The sequence below is a fragment of the Scatophagus argus genome, chromosome 18 (genome assembly GCF_020382885.2).
Source record: "Scatophagus argus isolate fScaArg1 chromosome 18, fScaArg1.pri, whole genome shotgun sequence".
NCBI classification, from domain to species: Eukaryota; Metazoa; Chordata; class Actinopteri; family Scatophagidae; genus Scatophagus; species Scatophagus argus.
Window position 1 is genome coordinate 55,976 of NC_058510.1, and position 24,507 is coordinate 80,482.

General features: G+C 41.8%; 1 protein-coding gene across 4 annotated transcripts; it reads right to left on the bottom strand.

Annotated features, from left to right (window-relative positions):
* Positions 1-4: 4 nt before the first annotated feature.
* epb41l3a (erythrocyte membrane protein band 4.1-like 3a) lies at positions 5-23,080 on the bottom strand. Of its 4 annotated transcripts, XM_046371151.1 has the most exons (24): positions 23,017-23,080; positions 22,741-22,819; positions 22,469-22,648; positions 21,480-21,584; positions 21,327-21,369; positions 21,155-21,230; positions 20,942-21,063; positions 20,155-20,251; positions 19,979-20,066; positions 17,187-17,339; positions 16,661-16,758; positions 13,883-14,058; positions 11,383-11,487; positions 11,121-11,281; positions 10,866-10,907; positions 10,466-10,495; positions 10,197-10,385; positions 5,689-5,784; positions 4,149-4,874; positions 3,703-3,747; positions 3,490-3,588; positions 3,303-3,383; positions 2,936-3,057; positions 5-1,160 (listed from the first exon to the last, which is right to left on the bottom strand). In XM_046371151.1, the coding sequence occupies exons 2-23, from the start codon at positions 22,807-22,809 to the stop codon at positions 2,947-2,949; spliced, it is 2,892 nt and encodes a 963-aa protein (XP_046227107.1). In that variant the 5' UTR covers positions 22,810-22,819; positions 23,017-23,080; the 3' UTR covers positions 5-1,160; positions 2,936-2,946. The 4 variants fall into 4 exon arrangements, with proteins under 4 accessions (XP_046227107.1, XP_046227109.1, XP_046227106.1 ...); XM_046371153.1 differs by lacking the exon at positions 10,466-10,495 and having other exon boundaries at positions 4,797-4,874; positions 10,197-10,418; XM_046371150.1 differs by lacking the exon at positions 10,466-10,495 and having other exon boundaries at positions 10,197-10,418.
* Between the last annotated feature and the right edge of the window lie 1,427 nt (positions 23,081-24,507).

Consider the following 24,507-nt stretch of genomic DNA (forward strand, 5'->3'; position numbering starts at 1 on the left):
GGTCAAGAATTTATCATTTTATTTGAGTTTAGTGGGTAAAGAAACAGTAAGTTTGAAACTAACATGAAGAAAATAAAGTAGAATTTATGCAACATAATACTAGTGGAAGTGGTCAGTAATATGACACCGGGGAGAAGGGTGATTTGGTCTGGATTTTACGCACACAGAAATAAATAAATGAACAAACACAGAAACCAATAAATACATAAACAAATAAGTAAAATAATTCATCATAATGGTCTCTGTGGGGAAATGAGAAAATTACATTACTATTGCTCAATGGGTAAATACAGGGCTGAATTATAGCTACTATATAGTGAGTGATTAAAGTGTTAGCAATCATGCTGTATTACATTTCAGACAGTAAACAGTTTGCACCAGACTGTTAGAATAAAAGATCCAGTTTTTGACCGGGTGAGACAGGCTAGTGTCAGGTGACCGCACCAGGTGTAAGAAGTTGTTATTAATACAGATCTGTCAGATGTGATGCGAACGGTTTGCTGGATGTTTCATAAAGCTGCTCTCTCTCATCATACACAATCAGGAGAAAATACACTTGAGTCAACCAACCAATCAGACATTTGCTTTAATCTGTCAGGGTGTCATGTGTTTGTGGGGGCAGGACTTGTTCAAGAAGGAGGAAATGCAGCAATGGGTCAAGTCTTGATGTTAATTCATGGTGAAAGTTCATCTGAGGTTGACAGACTCTAGTTGTTTGGTTGCTATGGGAACGTATTGATGGCTTCACAACAGCGCCCCCGTCTGTCTTTCACCTGTCTCTGTTGTATAAATATTTTATTCTCTTACAGGACATTCATTCCTTATCTCAAATGTGACTGAAAACAAAACCACAAGGCCTTTCGACTAAATGTAATAATACAGTCAAACCAGCACTAGCTGATAAAGCTAAACCAAACACCTGCCCCACCACCCAGTCAGACAGACAGGTGCTGCTGTGTACCTAGACATGTACATGCATGCGTGAGTGTGTGTGTGCGTAAGTGTGAGTATGTGTGCATGCGTGTGTGTTAGTGTCTGTGTGTCTGTGTGTAAATTCTCAGTTCCATTAATGTCCACTGGGCGTCGCTGCAAATATTGTGGTAACTCTAGTACCTCTGTAGTTTGGAATATAACTCCCATGTTACAAGTTTCAGTCAGTCCTGGAAGAGAAAGATTTTTTATTTATTAATTGATTATTTGATGGTCTTATGTCATAAATCTGGATCTTTATGGTTACATAAAATACTGGGGGAATAACAAATTAACAAGACATCTCTTCAGAAGTGAAACTCAATAAAATCCTGTTTTATAAATCCTGAGGAACAGAGCCGTCCTCTGGCGGTGACATTCCTAACTTGAAAAACAGTCGAAAAAATTAAATAATTGACTGAAAAAACTTCCACATTTTAGCTGTACTTACAAATTTGATTTGAGTAACATTGGATTGAGATTGTATTTAAGTAAAAGTATAAACTTTTTATTAATCATTTTTTGATCTGATTCAATGCACATGTCCTCCAAATCCAAACTCTATGTTGGTCTACTGTCACACAGAGAGTGAGAGTAAAGAGCCTACTGAATCTCAGCTGTAATGTCAGATTAATTAGCTCCATTTTTCAGGCTAAAACTGAATGTGACCACCAGACAGAGCAGCTCAACACTTTTCCATCAGCTGTCTATTCACACAGTGACAGGCTGAGCTAAGCTAGCCAGGAAAACTATGCTCGTGTTAATTAGGATGTTAGCAAAGCACAGCAAGCTTCAAAGCAGAGTGTTAGCACAGCATAGCATGTTAATGTGACCACTGTCCTCTCCTCTGTCCTCTGAGTCTGTCCAGTAGAGATAAACTGCAGATGTGGATCCAGTTTTTAAATTGTGCTTCTAGTTCCTGAACGTTTGTGGAGTCAACATAAAAACGGAAGCTGGATCAAACACCTTCATTTGTGCTATAAAATAATTTAGTACTTCAAAGGACCGACAATAATAACATGTTAATGCAGCATTAATTTAATGTCTGGTGACGCCTTTTTGTTGCAGACATATTAAAAGTTTCATTGAGCTGAGAAACTGATGACTCATCAGTGCTCCACTTGACTAAATTGCTGATTGCTGATCAGACAGCAAATGGCTGTTTATTTCCTCCTTTACACTTACTGAAGATTTCTTCAGTTTTTGGGATCCATTTCCTACAGGGAAACAATCTAACAGTAAGTGATGACAAGCAGGGAGGGATGAGGGTATCTCTTAAATTGAGCATAAAATTTTAACACCTTTGTGTTCAATGTATTCCTTGAACACTGTGATACTCTCTTGGAATATCAAGCATATTGCCATTGAACCTTCACTCATGTCGAAATACTTATTTGTCCACTCTTGGTTAAAAATAAAAAGTTAAGAGTCAACTTTTCTCCTTTGAGCAAGAGTGCAATTTAAAGTAATCAGCATCCTCTGTTGGAATAAAGTTGAATGTCAGTACAGACCCACTGTAATCATTTGCCTTAAGATTGATTAGCATAGTGCTTTCTTTTATTGGATTTTTTGGGGATCCTTTCTCTTTGAGGACATTGTGGAATGGACTGAGATGATCCACAGGCAGGTTCTGGTCCTGGAGCTGTATTCTACTCATAGGCACCATAGTTCCTGCCCTCTGTTGATCCTCCCACACATTTACCAATCAGAAGATTATCTTCTCTTTCTGCCTTTTCACAAATCATTCAGAACCTCTAAGCCCCATTCAGTCATTCAGTTTTCATTTAGTCTCAACAAAACTGGCAAAATGGAACAGAAGGTGGTGTTGAACATGTTTCTGAACATGAAGACTTGTGTAAACCATGCAGTTACTGCAACACTATGAATGCTGCCATGCACCAGACAGCCAATCAGTATCTAGCCTTAGACTCCAGCTGTAGGGGCAGGGTCTGACCCTTCCTGTTACCTTTGATGTCACTAATCAATCACATGATCAGGAGACACCTCTGTTTCTTTATGGACAACGACACGTGTGACAGACAGCTCAGGATGCTGCCGCCGTGCCTCTCTGAGCGCCGCTGCCAGAGCCTTCAAGAGAGATATGAGAGTCAGAACCTGTGTGAGGAACAGGTCCTGGTCCTTCTCAACATCAAGATTAACCAGGCACATCAGGCCCTGGTGTGGTCTGACCAAATCTGTCTCGTGTTAACCTAGGTCTGTGTAAATCTGTCAAAGGTTAATGCAGATCTATTCACTTTTAATCCAGTTTGTTTCATTATTTCAGTGTTAATTTAGGGGTCAATCAATGAAATTGTGAAGAGTTAGATATTTACCTGGTCATGGTCAATTTCTGTGTCTCCAGAAATCACAATTCTCTTCTCGATTCTGGTTTCTGAAATTCCTCCTTTTACCATCTGAAGAAAAGTCAGAGACAGAGAAAGGCAGACACGCAGTAGAATTTAATCAAATGAAACATCACTTCTGGATTTTGAATAAATCCACCAACATAGTGTGTGTAACCTTAGAGATGTGTGTGGTGGTGGTGGTGTTGGAGGTCTCTGCAGTGAAGGTCTGGGAGCTCAGCAGCAAACCTGCAGGAGGATCTGCATCCTCTTGGCTCTAAAATAAACACAAATTAAAATGTGTAATTTAATCAGTACTCTGAAATATTATTGATTTTGTATTGAGATGTGTTTGCCTATGTAACAGAAGCTGGTTTTATATTGTCCTCACCCCTGGAGCTTCATATGTGAGAGTCTTCCTCATCACTGGAACCTCCTGACAGTAAAAGGGGAATATTTACACGATACATTAACCCAAACAAACTTCCTGATTAGGCTTTATTTTTTAATATTTACTTAATTTAATATTTACTTAAATTACATTTCATCTGTTTCTACTCTCTACAGTCAACAAGTTTGTTGCACTGTCTTAAGCAGATGGGGACAGGAATTAGTGGAGTGGCTTTCAGTGGAGTTGATTTCACTGGGAGAGTTGTTACTGGGGCAGGTTTCACCAGGAGAGGGGCTACTGAGGAAGGTTCTATTAGCACAAGGGTCACTGGAGTGGGTGCCGCTAGAACGAGTATCACTGAAGTGGTATTCAGTGGAGTTGATTTCACTGGGACAGGCATTGCTGGGGAAGGTTAAACTTGGTCAGATTTTTGTCTCTTGTGTTACCTCTTGCAGAGGTTCAGACTCGTCATTATTTTCATCATTGTGGTCGAATGGCTGTGTCTGAATGGCTGTGGCCAAGCAGGAGGAACATCTGGAGGTGAGGCGGGGTAGATTTTCGCTGAACTGCCACCTTCCCTCATTCTCTTCAGAGTCATCAGAGTCCTCATCATCTTGGCAGCGCTGAGATAGACTCCCAGCAGGTCGTGACCGCAGAAGAGACCCAGATCTGTTGCTGGGGCTGTTGTTAGCCTCCATGCAACTTGGCCCCTGCTCACTGTGGCTAACTGGAAAGTTAATATTAATGCTATCCTGATTAATATCATTAGATTCTGGGATCTGAGCCTGTCTAACTGCAGCCTCCATGGCTTCCTCCACTGCTGCCTGCGCTAACACGCTAATAGCACCTTCACTAGCATCACTAACATCATCATCATCACTTGCCTGGCTGCTTGGCTCATCATCACTGACATCATCATCACTGACCTCATGCTTGTTTGCAGGATTTTTAGTCTGGCTGTCATTAGCATTACTGTCAACATCACTGGCCCATTCTTCTGTTCTTCTGACATCATCAGTATGTGTCGTGCTGGCCCCGGGTGGAGGGGGCGGGGTGTTACTAGGGGGCGAGCCCACAAGATTTTCTGTTGCTACCTGAAGCTTGTCTGCCATTGGTTGGTCCAGGTCACATGACTCTGTCATCAAAAAGATCGTCTCCACTTTCTCTGATGTCTGCAACAGAAAGTTTGAGAGGAAAGGGACAACAAAGGAAAGGGACAGATTTATTTTTCTAACAATATGCTTTTGAATTTGCATGCCAATCTTAGTATCTAAACATATGTGTCAAGGACGATGGGAAAGCAGCGTTGTTAACCTTAGTTCCATTAGAGTTGCTGTAACAGATTTATTGTGTGAGAATGACTAGAAATTCAAAACCCATAAAGTAAAAAGACACTTTTGGGTTTTTTTTGATAATCTTACCAATTTCATATTCACCTGAACTAAACACACAAAGTATCCCACCTTTCGTGTCATAACACAGTTTATCCTGCAAGTAGGATGAAAATGCCAGAACAAGCTACACATTCAGCTTGAGAGTTCATCATTGTTCTCAGGTTTTTAAATGGCTAAAACAAGATTGCGATGCACAATGTGCATATGACATTATGACCACTCTCGAGGAGATTTGTGACCTGATGTATCTGAACAGTTAACAGCTAGCCAGTTGTGAACATACTAGGACATTTTCTTCTATCAGGATATTTCATCTATTAAATTGAATAAAGAATTTGTTACGCCCGGCCTACAACATTTTGGACTCCCAGCTTGCTGTTCACTCAGACATCAGCTCTTCGTCAAAGAATTTCTGTGTCAAAGTCTATAAAAGCTACTTGTGCGTATGTACTGCACAACTGCTTAGAAATCCACTGATTGAGGTTATTCCATTGAAATGGATCATTCTATCTGCAAAATTTCACCATTTTAAATGATACTGAAACCAAGACTTGAGACAGACAGACAGACAGGTAGACAGACAGACAGACACCTTCTGCAGGTTGTGTTCTCTGAAGGTGTTTTGTTCTCTGGCTGACTTCAGTAGAGCTGTCAGCTCAGGAGACATTTCATCAAATGTTGGTTTAGGCTGCACAAAGACAAACACACACACACAAACAAAGATCAGAAAAACATGCAGTTAAAAAAGAGGCAGAAACTTTGAAACATTTGAACTGCAACTTTGATTTCTGCAGCAATTTAAGTAATGACATAAAAATAAATGAGAATATTTGTTTTAAATTGTCAATAGAAACTGACAGCCAGGCTGCAGCCATGCAGAGGGTGTGGCCAAACAGGGCATGGTTTGACAGGATGTGGAGTGTAGATTTATTAGTAATTGCAGAATTACTATCCAGTGTTTTTTGTTTTCTGGCAAACTACAGTGAGTAAGTGAGGAAGTAAGGTTTCACAGGTTTTACATTTTCAAGTTGATAAATAAATGTATACAACAGTAATAATTACTGCTGCCTTCAGGGGAGAGGTGTGGTACACAGAGAACTGTGATAGTATTGTGATGAAGGTCCTGATCTGTCAACACAGCATAAGACAAAAGAAAGGAAGCAGGAACATACAGAAAGTGATGAAACACAGCAGCAACAAAACTACAAAATAGGGTTTGGATGAAGAAACACGTTGATTTTTAAACCACCTCTGATGGGTTAGTGTGATCCCACCCACCCCAGCAACAAACTATTTGTACCGCTTCCATCAGGAAAGCAGTACAGGAGCATTAAAACAAGCACAAACTGGACTCAGGGACAGCTTCTTCCCCAGAGCTGTAAAAGCAATAGCCCCCCTGCAGTGAAACACTCACATCCCATCCCCATAGAGGACTCCCCCCCCCAGCCACATACACACACACCTTCACACACACACACACACACACACACACACACACAATCAAACACTCACAGTACACCATAGACTGGCACTAAGTGCACTTTATTTACTTTACCTTGTGTTTTATATCTTTATATTTTTCTTATTTTTCTTGACTGTTCGTTTTAAATTTTTGCTGCTATTTATGTGTGTGCATTTGAGCCGAGACGAGAATTACAAAATTTCATTATACTTGCATAATGACAATAAAGACTCTTGAATCTTGAAAAGCATCTGAATGCAGCAGAAACTTTACATGATGTGGTTCATGTCTGGTCACAGATCAATTCTGGTGGAAATAAATGAGCTGGAGAATGAATGGAGGTCTGATCAAACCCCCAGAAACTTTATCAGGATCAGAATCAGAATCAGAAAAGCTTTTATTGCCAGGTAGGTTCCATCTACGAGGAATTTGTGTTGGTATCCGGTGCGGCAGACATACACAAGAAAAGAGAATAAAAAACGCTAAATAGTGAGATGCAAAAAGTCCATATACATAGTATAAATATACGTACATCAAAGAACATCAAGATGGCGACCTCGGTGCTTCGCTCTCTAGTACTTATTTTTATGCATTTATTACGTTATCTGCCCCACCAATAACTTTCACCAGAGAGGAACTTTTAAACATCGGGCAGTCCTGCATAGGAACTTTTTCTCCAGTTTTCACAAATCCAGCTAGCTATGCAGAAATCCTGGTTGGAGGTGCCGCGTGTCACGCCTTGTATTTTGTCTTTTGTCTTTTGAGTCTGTGTGCCATGTTTCATGTTTGTCTTGTCATGTGTATTTGTTTCCATGTGTTATGTTCAAGTTTTGTCATGTCCTGTTTTATTTTGAAAACGTCACTTCCCCTATGTCTCTTTTTCATGTAGCTTTGCTTTGGTTTATCATGATTGTTTTCTCCTCCCCTAATGTGTTTCACCTGTCTCTCATTATCATGTCTATTTAGTCCTCATCTTCCCTGTCACTCTTTGTAGGATTGTTTTTTGTCCTCATGCCATGATTTTCTTGTTCCATGATTTTGTTGCCATAGTTTCCATGATTCCATGCCACAGTAAGTGTGAGCTTTTTTGAGTTTTGCTGATATTAATTAAAGACTATTAGTTTGGACCTCTGCCTCTCCTCCTGCTTTTTTGACTCTGCATTGGGGTTCAGCTCTCTGTGTCAGCGACACCGTACCTTTGTGGCATCGCGGTTCTCCATGGAATTCGTCAGAAATGCAGATGCACAAGCAGGAGTGCTGGTGGAATTAAGGAAGAGGGGATTATCCACTGCGCTTCCAGGCATTCACCTGGTGAACGTAAGCTGGCCAATAAAGCTGATTTTGATTCTGATTCTGAATGACTTTCACTTGGCTTCAAGGAAGCTATGACAAACCATTTGTTGACTCAAGGGGAGTGGAGGTTCCCATTTTCGAAATTATACTGAACAGCCTCCCTGGAAACGTTTAATCCAATAGGCTGGAAAGGATGCTCTGACTAACCCTAACCCCAGATGATGTGGTTCTCTTGACTTCATCAAATCATTCAGCTATTTGCAGCCAAGAAAATCGTTACCAGTTGATTTATGTTCCAATCCTCACCTATAGTCATGAATTTTATTGACAGAAATAATGGGCTCCTTTTGATGCTCCTTTGCATCAAAAAGAGCCAAGTCAAGTGGCATACTGAGCATGTGATCAATATACATATGAGGCTTTTACCTTTGGAGGTTTGCCATGAGACCCTGGAGCAGACCCAAAACAAGATAGAGCAATCATATGTCCCAGTCCAGGTGAGATATGTGCTGATCTGTTAGCAGCTTTCAGTTTTACTTGTTAATCTTATCTTCATGACTTCCAAGTCTCTGTCACATGATTCTGATTCATTGCCTCTTGTTGTAAAAACAAAGATATGAATGATTACAGATTAAAGGTTACAGCTGCAGTTTTTAGACACTGCAAGTTAAAGTTTTCAGGACTGAACTTAAGGTTTCTTGAAGGCCTCAAGAAGTAGAAAAGCAACAGAAAGCCAAAGCAACCAGTCAAAACAAGCATTCGACTGGCATGAAGGGAAGAGCAGCAAAACAGAAATAAGCGCCCTCCACCACCAACAGCATTTCAAAAACCAGTGATGAACCCAATAAACAGGGTCAAATAAAAACACGAAACTCTGATGTTCTCTCTGTACCATTTTGATCACAGAGGGAAGAGAAACAAAATGGCATCAGGGAGTCGATGAAGGGAGAAGCTGAGAGGAATTTAAACTGAAGACTGCAGCTCCACACTGATTCACAGAAATAATGTTCAAATAGTAGAACAGGGAGACTGAAGATTGAAGTGCTTTTCTGTGGACTCTGACGATGACCTAATGAAATATGTCAAAGAAAAACACTACAACTCTTTCCTACTTTGTCTCAGAATTCAAGTACTGAAAATATTGAGACGACCGACATGTCACACTTGATCTCCTGCCAGGTTTATCAGCACTCTGCAGATCTTTGGAGCTGAGGTGTTCAGTTTGAATAGGCTCAGATGAGCCATTGTTCAGCCACATTTTCTGTTTTAGTGCTGCAGGGGTTTAATGTGTTGCTGTGTTTACTCCTCATGCTCATTTCCATGCTGACCACCAACCAGCCAATCACCCAGTCAGCGTACCACTCTGGCCTTGGAGGGAGATGTCCTGTCTGCCAGGTGACATAGCAAGGGAGACGGGCTCAGGTTTAGCTCGTCCAGAGGGGATTCAGGAGGAATGAGTGGATTTAATGGTGAGATCACAGAGGCTTTGCCACCATGGATGTCCAGACTTATGACTCCACTTCGTCTGGTGTCATCCCCACTGATGACATCACTGACATTGTCACAGGCGCCAGGCAGGGGTTCCAATGGCGAGGTTGGTGTCCTCACCTCACGAATTGTGATTAATGGTCCCCCAGTGTTGATATTATCAGCGGTGGACAGCGGGATGATTCTGACCTCCCTGCCTGTGTCAGTGCTTCCTTTTGTCATGGTAAAATCAGAGCTGTCATCACTAGTTGTCATGGTCACAACCCTGCCAGAGGAGGTGTAGTAGCTTCGCCCCACAGTGTAGCTCTTCTCTCTGATTGGTTGAGGGCGAGCTTGGTATGTATTGAACCCGCTCTCCTGGAGTGCACAGGTGAGCAACATCAAACACACACACAGACTCACTGACTGACCAAACATGAACAGTGAGGTCAATAACATCAGCAAGGTTTGATTCAACAACTACTCAGTGGACCTACCACTGTTGAGCTGCTGTCCAGTGGGAAGGCCTGAGAGACAGACAGACAGACAAGCAGACAGCCGGACAGACAAACAGATGATCCATAGATTGTCAAACTCTGAACATCTGATTCTGCTTCAGAAATAAGAAAACTTCATTTAAAATTCCACTGACATTTCTCACACCACTACGAACTCTGGACAACATGTGGCTGTTTCTCATGTGTCATAAACACCATATCCCATAAATCCACAGATCTGTGGTTAGTTCACTTTCTGTAATAACAGCAGGACAGTGGAGTGTCTATGGTTAGTTGACTGTCTGATATCATGTGTGTGGGAGGACCTGTCATCAGCAGATGCCAGTGTGTTTCATAAACACAGATGATCAGTCTCCTCACCTCATCAGGCTCCAGTGGCTCAATCATTGGGGCATCATCAACACGTCGTAAGGGTGAGGAGGCAAGCCGTTTCTCCCACTCAGTCATCCCTCCTCCTCCTGCTGCTGCTCCTCCCTCTAAGAAGGAGCGTCTGAGAGCACTGATGGTGCTCTCAGGTTTAGGGTCCTCCTCTGGACTCGCCAATGTCTCCTGAAGATCAACACCAACACAAATTCTGAGTCTCTGAGGAGAGAACATCTTGAAATCAATAAGACTGATTTCAGTCTCACCTGAGTTTTCAAGTCTTCATCCTGATCAGACTGACAGACAGGCAGACAGACAGACAGGTTCAGGTTACAATAATTTCCCCAAACTCAAAATCTAATTTAACTATTAAGGTGCTTTCCACTGATTTCATCCACAGAAACTACAGCAGGGGAAATGATACAGCAGCTGATTTTATTGATTTGAGTTGAATGATTCACATGTACTCCTGCAGAGAAGCATCAGCTTAAGTCTGGTGATCCCCTCAGAAACGATACACTCAGTGTTCATGAGACCATTTAGCTTTATGTAGCTCACCACTTAATCTATTTTAAACCATAACCTGTTGATGAGCTGATCACTTATTAAAGGCCAACCGATGCTGCAGTCTGAAAGCAGTTCCACTTTAGATCAGATCAGCAGTACCTCTGTCAGGTCTCCCTCCAGGGCTGTATCAGTCAGGTCGGTCTAAAAACACAAAAAACACATCCTCAGTCTGACAGGAAGTCAACATCATCAATAATTTCACACCAAACATATCACTTTGTTCACAAGATTTTTTATTTACTGACACTGAAAGCCCACACAGTCCACAATGTACAGGGATCAGATGAAAACTTGTATTTGTCAAAGAAAGAGTTTCAAGTCAGCAAACAGGCTGGTGAGACAAATGCTTGTTACCTTGGTGTCCTGTTTCTGAGGAGTCAGAGGACTCTGCTGAGAAACCACTGTTTCTCTGGTCCCCTCCTTCTCCTCCTGCTCTTCCTCATCTTTCTGCATCTCCTCTTCATCCACCTCCACCCTCTGTTGCACTTCCTCCTCCAACACCAGCACCTCTTCAACTAGGAGACAAGAAACAGAGATGAGATGAGACAGCAGGAGATGTGAGATAGTTTCAGTCACCTGCTTAAATGTTTCTCTTCTGGTTGGTTGTTTTCTTTACCTTGCTCTGCCCTCCTCTCCTCTGTCCTCCTCTCAGGTGTTACTGTAGTGATTAGGTCACTGACAGCGATGAATTTAGATGCTCCGTACAACCCTGCCCCCATATCTATACACAAACACACACACCATACAGCCATCAACTACAGCAGCAAAAGCTACACGGTATATTCTCTTGTTTAGCAGCAAAACATCACGGCTGCTTGTTACCATGGCAACGGCAAGTTTAGCCAATCATAGCTCAGGGGGCATGCCCGGCAGCCTAGGCCAATCAGCCAGTCAGCATTCAGAACCACCATGAAGCCTTGATCTGTTGTTGTATAATTATTAATATATTTTTCTAATACTGTATGAGACCTGACAATTCACTGCTCGTTATTGAAGTTAAAAGCATTAAAGAAAATGCTTATAAAACAACAATGTTTATGCATGGGTTTTCAAGAGTCAGACCTCCTTCCTGTTAAGCTCAAAGAGGAACAACAATAAAAGTCGACAAGAGCCAAATCAGGATATGTAACAGCGAAGTCCCATCCACCAGACAAGGTGCGAGAGCTTCGACTTTACCTGTGTGTGCCATACACTGTGCAGACAAAAGTATTGGGACACCTGGTTACTACCAAAAGGGATTTTAATGACACCATTTTCTATAGCTTTGCAGCTATAAGAGCTTCCACTCTTCTGTGAAGGCTTTCCACAACTTGTTGCAATGTTTCTGTGGGATTTTGTGCCCATTCATGCAGTAGAGCATTTGTGAGGTCACACACTGATGTTGGACCAAAAGGCCTGGCTCACAATCTCCGTTCCAGTTCATCCCAAAGGTGTTGGATGGGGTTGAGGTCAGGGCTCTGTGTGGGCCAGTCAAGTTCTTCCACACCAAACTCATCCAACCTTGTCTTTATGGAGCTTTGCTTTGTGCACTGGGGCACAGTCATGCTGGAATAGAAAAGGGCCTTCAACAAACTGTTGCCACAAAGTTGGAAGCATAGCATTGTCCAAAATGTATTGGTATGCTGAAGAATTAAGATTTTCCTTCACTGGAAGTCAGGGGCCGAGCCCAAACCCTGAGGAACAGCCCCATACCACACCTGTATTAGATCTGTCCCAATACTTTTGTCCATATACCAGTGTAACCTGTGTAACCTGTTACATCCAGTTAAATTCTGCCTGATCATGTTATTGGTCACAGGGCGGAGATCTGACTGCATGATTACATAAACAGAAGCAAACAAGCTGATTGGGCAGAAATGAATACAGCTAATTATCATTGAGTCCGAATGAAGCAGACCGCTCCAGCCAATCAGAACACAGCATTCTCTGACAAGGTGAACGAACTGAAGCATTCAAAGCTAAAGCAAATCAGAGAGCAGTATTACTACAGTACTACTGCAGTAATAGGCTCTACCTGTGTGTGTACCACCGTTGGATTTGGGGGACATTGTGATGGCTGGAGAGCCAATCAGAGACGACGTGGTCCTTGAAGCTGAGGACCAATCAAAAACTCTGGTCACCAACATGCACAGAAACAGAACTGACATATCAGGAATGCTGAACCTGAAATCTCCTACTGCTACCTCTGAGACCAGTAGGACTGATACTACTGAAACCAGAACCACAAGTACTATGACTAGAAATATACAGGGACAAGTGCACCAACAAGTCCAAGACATATGAGACCAATCATAGCGCTGAAGATGAATACAAAAACCTGAACTGCCAACACCTAGTACAACACCTAGTGGGTCCACTATTACCTTTGAGTTCAGGACCATTATGATCAGCACCAGTACCACGGCTACTCCAAGGAACAATACTATCAGTATTGGGACCAGAACAATTATTACTGGAAAGTAGAGCAAAAATCAGAACCAGTACTACTTCTACTACTACCAGGAATACAATTACTGGGACCCATATTTCTGATACAGTGACTGCTGGGAACAGGAACTATGGTCAAGAGGTTGGAGAAGCGACTTGCGATTGGAGGGTCACTGGTTTGATTCCCCCACCAGACGGGCAGGAAAAATTTGGGTGTGGTGGAGTGATTAATGCGAAAAAAAAATGCCCCCCCCCATTAGCTGGCTGGTGCCCTTGAGCAAGGCACTTAACCCCCAATTTGCTCCCCGGGTGCTTGATGCAGCCTGTGTGTTTCACTGCATGTAATTTGCTGGGTGTTGCATGTGTGTTCAACCAAGGATGGGTCAAATGCAGAAGACAAATTCAGTGTGTGTATGTAAAAATATATATACTGTCAATAAAGTGATTCTTAATTCTATGACTTACTACGAATACTACGAATTACTACTACAAGGACTACTACCACAGAGACTATGACTATTCCTACTAGGACCATTATGACTGATACTAAGACCAGTATTAGTACTGGCACTGAGATCAGCAATATCAGTGGGACAAGGACTCCTTCAAAGAAGACATGTACCAACACAGGCAAATACAAATACTAGAACTACCTCCAGGACCAGCAGTGCTGTAATCAGTATGTGTACCTCCATCCAGGCTGCGGCTCAGCATGTTCCTCTTGCTGATGCATCGTGGGAAATGCGGTGGGGGTCTGGAGATCTGAGCACTGGCTCTGCGACTCTGAATCTGAGTCCGACCGCTGTATCGAAACTTTGAACCCAGAGACAGCAACTTCTTAGGGGTCTCCTCTGGAGACATCAATCTGAGAGACAGAGAGGCAGGGGAGGTGGAACAGACAGCTGTCAGATCAGGTCATGTCTCATCATATGTTCTTTTATGGTATGTCATGTTACTTCATGTCACATGATATCATGTTACATCACATCACAAGATGTCAGACTTTGTTGTGTCGAGCTGTGATTACTGTGATGTGACATGACGCCATGTTGCCTCATGACACACCAAATTATTTTCTGCATTCTGCATTAAATTATCTTCTAACCTTATGTTGCTTTTTATGTAGTTCCACGTGTTCTCATTTTCCATTATTTCAAATTTAATCATGAGAGGTGAGCCGTAAGGTGAAGGTCTCAATTTACCAGTCAATCTACGTTCCTGCCCTCACCTATGGTCATGAACTTTGGGTCATGACCGAAAGAACGAGATCTCGGATACAAGCGGCCAAAATGAGCTTCCTTCGCAGGGTGGCGGGGTGCTCCCTTAGGGATAGGGTGAGGAGCTCTGTCACCCAGGAGGAGCTCGGAGTAGAGCCGCTGCTCCTCCACATCAAGAGGAGCCAGTTGAGGTGGCTCCTCTTGTTTGCCCCCTGGACGCCTTCCAGGAGAGGTGTTCCGGGCATGCCCCACTGGGAGGAGGCCCAGAGAAAGACCCAGGACATGCTGGAGGGACTATATCACTCAGCTGGCTTGTGAATGCCTTGGGGTCCACCCGGAAGAGCTGGATCTGGGGAAAGGGAAGTCTGGGCATCCCTGCTCAAGCTACTGCTCCCGCGACCCGGTTCCGAACGAAGCGGAAGAAAATAGATGGATCATGAGAGGTCATGTGTAATTGTGTCATGTCATGTGACTTCTCATCACTGTGGAGAAACAATTCCGGTGATACTTAATCACAAACTCAACTTTGTTCTGACATGTGGCATTGAAAGCATTTAATAGTCTTTTTGACCATTGTTTTGGTCCGATAAAAGATTGAGAACAACACTTCAATACTCTATTGTCCCCCCAAAAAAGAAAATTATAAAGCAAAAGAGATTAGCAACACGGTACAACTCTGAGATTTGCAAATTAAAGCAAGATGCACAAAAAATGGAAAGAATTCATTGATCTACCTTCAAACATAGAAGCCTTGGAAACAGCTGTAGGACCAGATAATTATTTAGACTGCTTTTCTTCCATTGACTTTCACCAACTAAACTCACTGATCTCTTCATCTAAACCAACAAGCTGCTCAAAGAAAGCTTACCCTTACTTCGCACCTCTTTATTAGACACGATCAATCTGTCTTTAATAACAGGCTATGTACCCCAGTCCTTTAAAGTGTGTCAAACCTCTCCTCAAAAAGCCTACTGTTGATCCAGAGGTTTTGGGCAATTATACAGAGTCAGCGAAAATAATTCATATACACATCAGGAAAAGAAAAACATGCATAAATATTTAATTTGTATAAGTACCTCTATTCATACAGATACCTCTTGTGAAGTTTGATCAAATTACGATAATATTGTGTACTGTTGTATGATGTTTCCCCAACAGATGGCATTACCCTTTTTTCCTGATGTGTGTATACATTATTTTGGCTGACTCTGTAGACTGATACTTAACTTTCCCTATCCCTCTAAGATCCTTGAGAAAGCAGTTGCTTGTCAGCTACATAATAGTAATTTATTTGAGGATTTATAGTCTGGTTTTTAGAGCTCATCATAGCACAGAGACGGCGCTGGTCAAAGTCACACATGATCTTTTACTTGCATCAGATGAGTCTTGTCTCTGTACTCATATTGTTAGACCTCAGTGGTGCATTTGATACTGTTGATCATGATATTTTATTAAACAGATTGGAACACTTAATTGGCATTAAAGAAACTGCATTAAGCTGGTTTCAGTCTTATTTATCAGATTGAAATCAGTTCATTCATGTTAGTGATGAACTCACATACACGTAAAAGTTAGTCATGGAGTACCCCAAGTTCAGATGACATCAATGAAACCAGATGAAGCCAATCAGCTAACCAAACTTCAGACATGCCTTAAAGACATAAAAACCTGAATGACTTGCAATTTTCTACTTCTAAACTCAGACAAAACTGGAGTTATTGTGCTGGGCCCTAAACACCTTAGACACAAATTATTTAGTGCTACAGCTACCTTGGATGGCATTATCTTGGTGACCATTCCCATTGTAAGAAATTTGGGAGTTATTTTTAATCAGGACATGTCCTTTAACTCAAACAAAGCTCAAATTTTTGCCTTCTTTTACCTTCGCAATATTGCAAAAATTAGGCACATTCTGTCTCAAAAAGATGTGTACTGACAAAAACTCATGTTAGAGGTCATATTTCTCTTGTAGTGGCTTCTCTACACTGGCTGCCTTTAAAATTCTCCTCCTCACATTCAACTCTCTCTCTCAGTCTGTCTCTGTCTTTCTCGTCTCTGTCTCTCTCTCTCAGTCTGTCTCTGTCTCTCTCTCTCCCAACCCAACCAGTCAAGGCAGATGCCTGCCCTCGAGTGTAGTTTGGCTACACTGGTGGTTCAAATTCTGTTTTCTAAGTTGCTCCTTTAAATGTATCACATCATGGCCTTGAACACATCACATCATGAAATTAAACACATCTCATGCTGACTGACCTGAAGAAGGAGTGATGCTCCACACAGACCTTCCACAGTCTTTTAGCTGCTCTGTGGTTCAGCAGCTTGAAACCGATTGTAGACTCAAACTGGTCAAACTGGAGACAGTGATAAAGACTCTGGTTGGAGATGAACCGACGGATCACTGACATATAACTGACAGCTGTACTTAATGTTTCCAGCTATTTTATATTTTCATTTTCATTTCTATTCATATTAGTTATGTTGATTTTTTTTGGATGTTTGTGAATATACTAATCAGAAAACTACGGGTTCAGTACAACACACTAAGTTATTGTGTATTGTTTTTTCTTCAGTGCCATCATCAAGTCACACAGGCTTTTTACATTTTGAGGTTTAAGCTGATGAACAGAGTTCACACAGACCAGCAGCAGCATTCAGATTTGGAACATGTTTGTCCTGTCTGACAGTCTCTCAACATTCACTGATAAACCTGATCAAGAACTGTTCAAACGGTTCAGGGTGTCACATCTGAGCTCTTTTGTGGTGACGAGGCATGTGTCACCTCTCCAGGTCGGATCTTGATGTAGAAGTTATTCCTTTTGTAGGAGATCTTCAGGATCTTCGGCCATGAGAATCTGTTGATCCTCAGTCGGTCTCTGTAGACCAACAGGCCGCTGCTGCATACACCAAGCATGATGGCCACACCCTCCGAGTCCTGCACACACAGAGAAACAGGCACACACACACTGTGGACTCACAAATGACCGAAATGAACCTGTTTTAGGTCTTTTTTCCCAACAGGCACCATAATGAAACCTGAGAGTATTTTAGACAGTTCAGGTCACTTCATGGATTATTCTTGTATTTCCTCTTTTTCCTACGACAAAACACAAACAAAGCACAGATCACATCTGAGTTTGGTCTGCAGTCCGTCAGCATCCTGCAGTTTGTTTTGTTTCATTCACAGTGATAAAACCAAAATGGGCACAAAAAATATTTTCTGAATATCAGGTGACAATCTCTCTCTCTTGATTGGCTACCATAGTTACTTGTTATAACTCTTTTTTTAGTACACACCACAGATACTTTTGTATGTTTCATACATACGAAAATGTCTAACTGTATAGCTGACCTGTTACAAAACAAAATACAAACATAGTTGACTCAAAATGAAAGTACAGCATCAATATTTATTCTTTTTCCGAGATAAATAGAAGCATAGAATAAATAAATGAAACACTGATTGGTGACATTCACAACAAAGACACAAGGGTGTTACCATGACCACACAAACCAAGCCTGCACACACAGGAAACAGTCTTACCTCTGACTTAGTTGAAGACAAGCAATCAAAGCGGCTTCCTATCATCTACTCCATTCAGACAGACAGACAGACAGGCAGGCAGACAGACAGAACAAAAAGATAGAAAAGAAGAACAGCTGTTCTAAACGAGAATATTTACTACACCACTGACAGATATCAAAACTAACAATACTGTGACATACACATATGATCAGATGTTAATGCTGGTGTTTTCTGCCTACAACAGAAATTTCAGAGGGGAGAAAATTTCTGCTAAAACATCATCTAAGTGTTGAATATCTGCAACCAGATGGGAGCAGAGCAAAGTGAATCACTACTCTGTCCAGACTTGTGTCATATGTGACAGAGAGCTTAATGAATTGAAGCTCAACAACATCCAAACCAGTGATCCTGAGGTGGACCGCAAAGGCCCAGATGTGAACATTGCTGCTGAGAAGCTACAGATTGTAAAACATGGAGGCTTCACACACATGTTTAACCCTAACCTTCTGCACTCAAGTTTCTCTCTTTTACTGAGCTGAGACGAGCTCAGCTGCCTTGGTAAATCATCTTAAAACACACTTCATTAAAATGAGACATAAACAAAATAAAACTCACTAGAATTTTGTCTTTTCACAGTCACCTCTGATTCACCTGAAATTAAAGCTCAAGTCACAGAGTAGGATATAAAAATATTTTGGTCATTTGTTCACAGTGGGGATGTGTTGCCCCTGTATTTACTCAGGTGTCTTTGAATTTTAGCTGTATTTTACAAACTAATTCTTATCACAGTAAGAACACATCTAGACATAACGTTGATATGGAGACAAGTCGTCACTTCTGTTGTGACAGATGAAGTTATGAAGTTGTCAAAACCGCCATTATGCATGCCATGTTGGGGGGTAGAGCCTATCCCAGCTGACTAGGCGCCGTTCACCCTGGACTGGTCGCCAGTCAATCGCAGGACTGACGCAAAGAGAGACAACCACACGCTCACACCTCGAGGCAAAGTAGAGCAGCCAATTAACCTGATGTGCATGTTTTTGGGATTGTGGGAGGAGGCCGGAGTACCCGGAGAAAACCCATACAGGCAAAGACTCATTGAAGTCATAATTATATTGTCTCATTTATTCTGAAACTGTCTCCTCATCCTCCTCCTCCGATTTCTGTTCACCTGCATCCTGTCTCCTCAGTAAAAGAAAAAAAAATCTGTTTTTATCCAACTTATTTTTATTCAACTACTAAGCAAAATCAAACACCAGAGTCCTTCCAGTATGTGATTGTGCTGTGTGACTGATCTGTGATCAGTGCAATCAGGTCTTCATGGGTCCTGTCAGAACTGCTGCTGACTGACATAAAGTGGATCTGAACCAGAATCAGATCAGTGAAGCTGCACTCTAATGGAAAAGAGCCATGATGGAAAAATCATTACTGTCACCCTGAAAACTAACCAACACACACACACACACACACACACACACACACACACACTCAGTAAGATGATTGATTGTGGACAGGAAGTGGGTCATGTATTCATGATTGAGCAGCTTGTTGCCTTGATGTCCTCACACTACACTCTGTGTGGTTTTTAATACTCATTTAAAGGTAAATAAAGGTAAACATATATGCATAGCCGATTAAAAGAATTTATCTGTCTCTAACAATTACATTACAAGTCCAGTTGTTCACAAATATATTGACTGTTTGACTGAACACTGCAGGACTACAGAGGTAATAAGGCTATTTATATAAAACATCATGTTGTACTATACAGGCATAATAGTGTTTTTAGTGTTTTTCTCTACTGCAGTGCTAATAATGCCAAACAACAGCAGCAGCTGCTTACATAAAGTGAGTTTACCAAATAAACCAGCCTCATTTTGGTTAGTCTGACTCATTTCATAGTTGACTCAGTTTCATAAATCTAATTCAAGACAGCTCAAGATGAGTTACTGTGGTAACTAATAGCGGGAAACTAACTCGGTAGGCTAAACTGTCAGGCTAACCATCAGGCTAAAGTGACAGTAACATGTTCATGTTCTGTCTGTTACCTTTGCATGATGAAGGTCAACTCCATACATGGAAAGTTTCTTTACGTTTTCCAGGAAGTGCATCTCTGCCTCAGCTGGTGTCATCCCCCTGAACACACGATCACATGTTGGCTGAGTTTTGTTTCAGTTTTTTTATAATTTAAATGTCATTTTATTGAATGATAAACATGCAGAACCTGTAAGTTTTGTGTAGCTCCATGATCTTCTCCTCCATTTCTCTTGTTTGATTTGGGGCAAAACTGAGTTCCTTAACATAATCAGATCCACACTCATCTAAGAGAAAGAGAGACAGGTGGTCACACACAGACAGGTCACTTGAGACAGACAGGTTTGTCCAGACAATCAAGTTTCATTGTGTCTCATGACACAAGGCTGTAACCTTTGACTGCAATGTTTTTCCGCAGAGAATCTTTTACAGTTGAACATCGTTCAGTGGAGATAAATCAATCTTTGCTTTACTTTAGACTATGGAGACTCAGGCAGGTTGTGTAATGCACTGGGTATTACATATTATAACTTGCAGAATTTGTGAATGTACTGAACGTACTGAAACTTGTGATTCTGTAAGTTGCTTTGGATAAAAGTGTCTGCTAAAGGAAGTGTAATGTAATGAATATATGAATGATCACAATCATAAACATACTAAACATGATTACTGTAACTCAAACATTCAAACCTTCTACACATTCCACTTATAACAGCTAAACTAACATTATGACAATATGATTATGACTAGATGCAAACATCATTAAATAGAAACTCACTGGAGTCATTACACAATGGAATGTTAATCATAAAAGATTATCAGAGACTCAAATAACCAAAGTTGGTTAATACTCATACATAATCTATTAGGAGTAGGCTACCTGGAAATAAGAAACACATGTGAATCATCTTTATTCGATTTCAAGAAAACACACATCGAGTTAGACAGGTCAGACAAGTGCATTGCAGTACCAGTACCTGGATCATAGTCTCCCAGCTCTGATTGGACAGTGTAGGAGCCAAGGACGGTGTGAGTGGCAAACGAACACGGAAGACGACCAGAAACGATATCCTGTCTGAGCTGGAGACACAGGAAATACCTGCAGACAGACAGGAAGACATCGCCTTCCTCAGGTGTACAAACTTGTGAAAAAACCTATGACAGTTTGAACTTCAGGTGAGTGAACACACCTGGTGATGTCCTCGGAGAGCTGGGCGGGATCAGGAGGGTAAAACTTGATGTTAAAAGAGAAATTCCAGGGAACACCTGAAAGACAGACGGAAAGACAGACAGTTAACTAACCAGTGAACCAGTCAAAAACTAACCAATCCTAACCAAGACAGAGCAGGCAGAGTCACTGACCTCGAATCTGCTTTTTCATCTCCTTCGCTGGATCCAACCAGTTCTACAAGACAAGAGTAAAGGTCAGGCAGGGAAACAAGATTGAAGGATTCAAAATGTGTGTGTGCAAACTGACGAACAGGTAAACCAACAGAGAGACAGACAGACAGGTACCTTGTTGTTGTCAGCATCTCTGAAGGACAAACCAAAGTAGTCTCTCTCCAGCAGGTTGATGTGTTCACAGACCTTCTCAAACAGCTGAAGACCACGAGCACGTTTCTACTCAAGGAGAGCGAAGTGTAAATGTTTTGTATCAGAAAGAAACTTTTTTAAAATACATGAAGAAAAAATATTAATTCTTTAAGTAACGTGTAATTTACTGGTACTAGTGAACACCTCACGGTCAACTATAAAAGTCCTCCTGAGGATGGTTTTTGTGGTGGGTTTGAGTCTTTGTGGTGGTTTGAGTCAGCTCTGCAGTGGAGGATGTGTACATGTAGAAATTTGTGATCTTCCTGTTTGGTCAGTCCCCGTAAGGTTGTGTTTGATAATGTCTGATGTTTGTAGGACTCTGGTGTGTCTCTTGTAGCTGATCTCATCGACATAGTACACATGGGAGAACAAGAATATTTAAGCACATCTATGTCCTGTCCTCAAAAACTCTTCTATGGAGGTCAAACTGACACAGGTGGCAATAAAACCAGAGATGATATGTGATCACCTAATCAATAATTTTTCTGTGTCTAACATGAATGTGTGATTGAATTCCTCCAACTGAAAATCACCTCACAAAATGTATTTCTGTCTGACTGTCTGACACCTGCCCTCACCTGTCTCACCTCCAGGCTTGTAGTACTTGTCCAAGATCCAGACTCGATTCCAACTTCAGCTTTAATTTTAAGGACTTGGACTCGGATTGGTGCATTAACTGGGTTCGATGACGAGTCCTCATATTTTTTATTTTATGTAATATACCACAGTAATTTGACCTAAGATATTTTATATCTATGTTAAGTTCAATATTGTATAATAATTATACAATAATTTCTTTGGATTGGACTCAACTCAAATTTTTCTTTGATGACTTTGACTTGACTTGAACACTGGGAACTCGAAACTGGACTTGGACTCGAAGTTCATGACTCATATACAACACTGCTCACCTCCACAGTGCAGGTGAACAGCGTGCCATCCAGCAAAGTCACTTTGGTCTGCATCGTCCTGAAGCTCAGTGGGTTTCTGGCTGGAGAACGAGCGATCCGACTACTTGATGACAGGTGACTCGTCGAGTCCTCCGCCAATGAGCTCTGACCTTGGCTCTGGAACTGCCCACCTTCCCCTCCCTGTGGACACAGGAAATAATGCCACATTTCATGTTCTTGTTTAGTAACTTGTTTCTTGAAAATGTATTTCTCTGTTTTGTTTCTTTTTTCACCTGTTTAGGTGTGGAGTGGGCAGAGAGCTCGAGGAAACACTCCTGCGGCTCACCTGGCTCTGTCATCATGGTGAATCACCTGAGACACATTGACAAGACAACTTTATTTGTATAGCCCATTTTTACAAGAAGTTTCAAAAGGCTTTACATAACATCATAGCAATATCCTCTGCCCTTCGACCCTCACATCGACTCAGGAAAAACTCCCAGAAGAAATCATTAACAGGGAAACACTGGGAGAAACCTGAGGGCGAGCAGCAGAGGGGGATCCCTCACCCAGGACGGGCAGACGTGCAGTGGATGTTGTACAGGCAGGAAAGCAGTTAACAACATGAGATATGGGATAGATGGGGAATGTTCAGGCAGGGGAGAGCTGACGGAGGCTGATGGTGGGCAGGCTGGGAAAGCAGCAGGTTGGTTGATGAGCAGGGACTGCAGGCAGAGTAGAAGCGCAGGGAGGGAGGTGCTGCAGGTGAAGGTTGGTGCTGGTGGGTGGAGCTCTGGAGAAATCTGTGAAGACACAGAGAGAGTGTCAGACACAAAGGCCAGACTACTCAGTATAACAGATAAAAAGAGGAGAGGAGGGGAGAGGAGATAAGAAAGAAACTTTTTAAGCATAGCTATAAAATGGTTCAGTTACCTGAGCCAGCCCTAACTATAAGCTCTATCACAGAGGAATGTTTTTAGCCTGGACTTAAAAGTGGAGAGAGTGTCTGCCTCTGACCCATGGAGAGACTTGGTTCCACAGTAGTGGAGCCCGGTAGCTGAAAGCTCTACCTCCCAGTCTGTTTTTAGAGGTACTGGGAACCACCAGCAGATCTGCATTCTGGAAGCGAAGTTTTGTGCTGGGGCAATAAGGAACAATGAGGTTCTTGAGATAGGACGGAGCTTTGTTACTGAGAGCCTTATATAAGTCAATAGAAGGATTTTGAAGTCTATCCTATATCCTACAGGAAGCCAGTGGAGTGAGGTTAAAACAGGTGAGATATGCACTCTCTTATTAACTCCTGTCAATACCCTCGCTGCAGCATTCTGGACCAACTGGAGACTCTTCAGAGAGTTTTTAGAACATCCTAACAGGGGAGAATTACAGTAGTCCAGCCTGGAAATTGGTAAGGTGGCTTCTGTCATCTGGTTTTATAGACAAGTATAGCTGTGTATCATCAGCATAACAATGAAAATTGATGGAGTGCTTCCGGATAATATTCCCCAATGGAAGCATGTAGAAAGTGAAAACAGAGACACAGAGTTAACAAATTAAACAGACAAATGTTCGGGATGGCAGCTTTCATTATCGATCATTTGGTTATTCAGACTGTTGTGGCTTCACATCTGTTATGCAACAAAACTAACATCCCACAGCCCAGTGCTGATATACTGGATTAAGTGGCTGCTGTCAACAGCTCATAACATGAATGTATTCAGTCTCCGCCACACAACATAAATTCTATTCATAGAATAAAACATCAAAATCAGATGAATAAAATCAAAATCACAAACCTCTATAAAAAGTCACATTGTTGAGTCAGCTGTTTCCCATCAGACCACACTGTCACCTCAATCTTGTGCGATTATGTGGCAGGGTGGTTTTTAGTGTTGCATGTTTTGTTACTTTGTTTACTTTGTTATGATTTTACATAGTGCTGCATGTTGTGTTATTTTTGCAATGTTCGACTCTGAACTACACGCAGGTTCGCCCTGGCAGCAGGCTAATCCTTGCAACAAGCCACAGCTGATAGGAGCAGGTGTTAGCAGTGGCACTAAGGA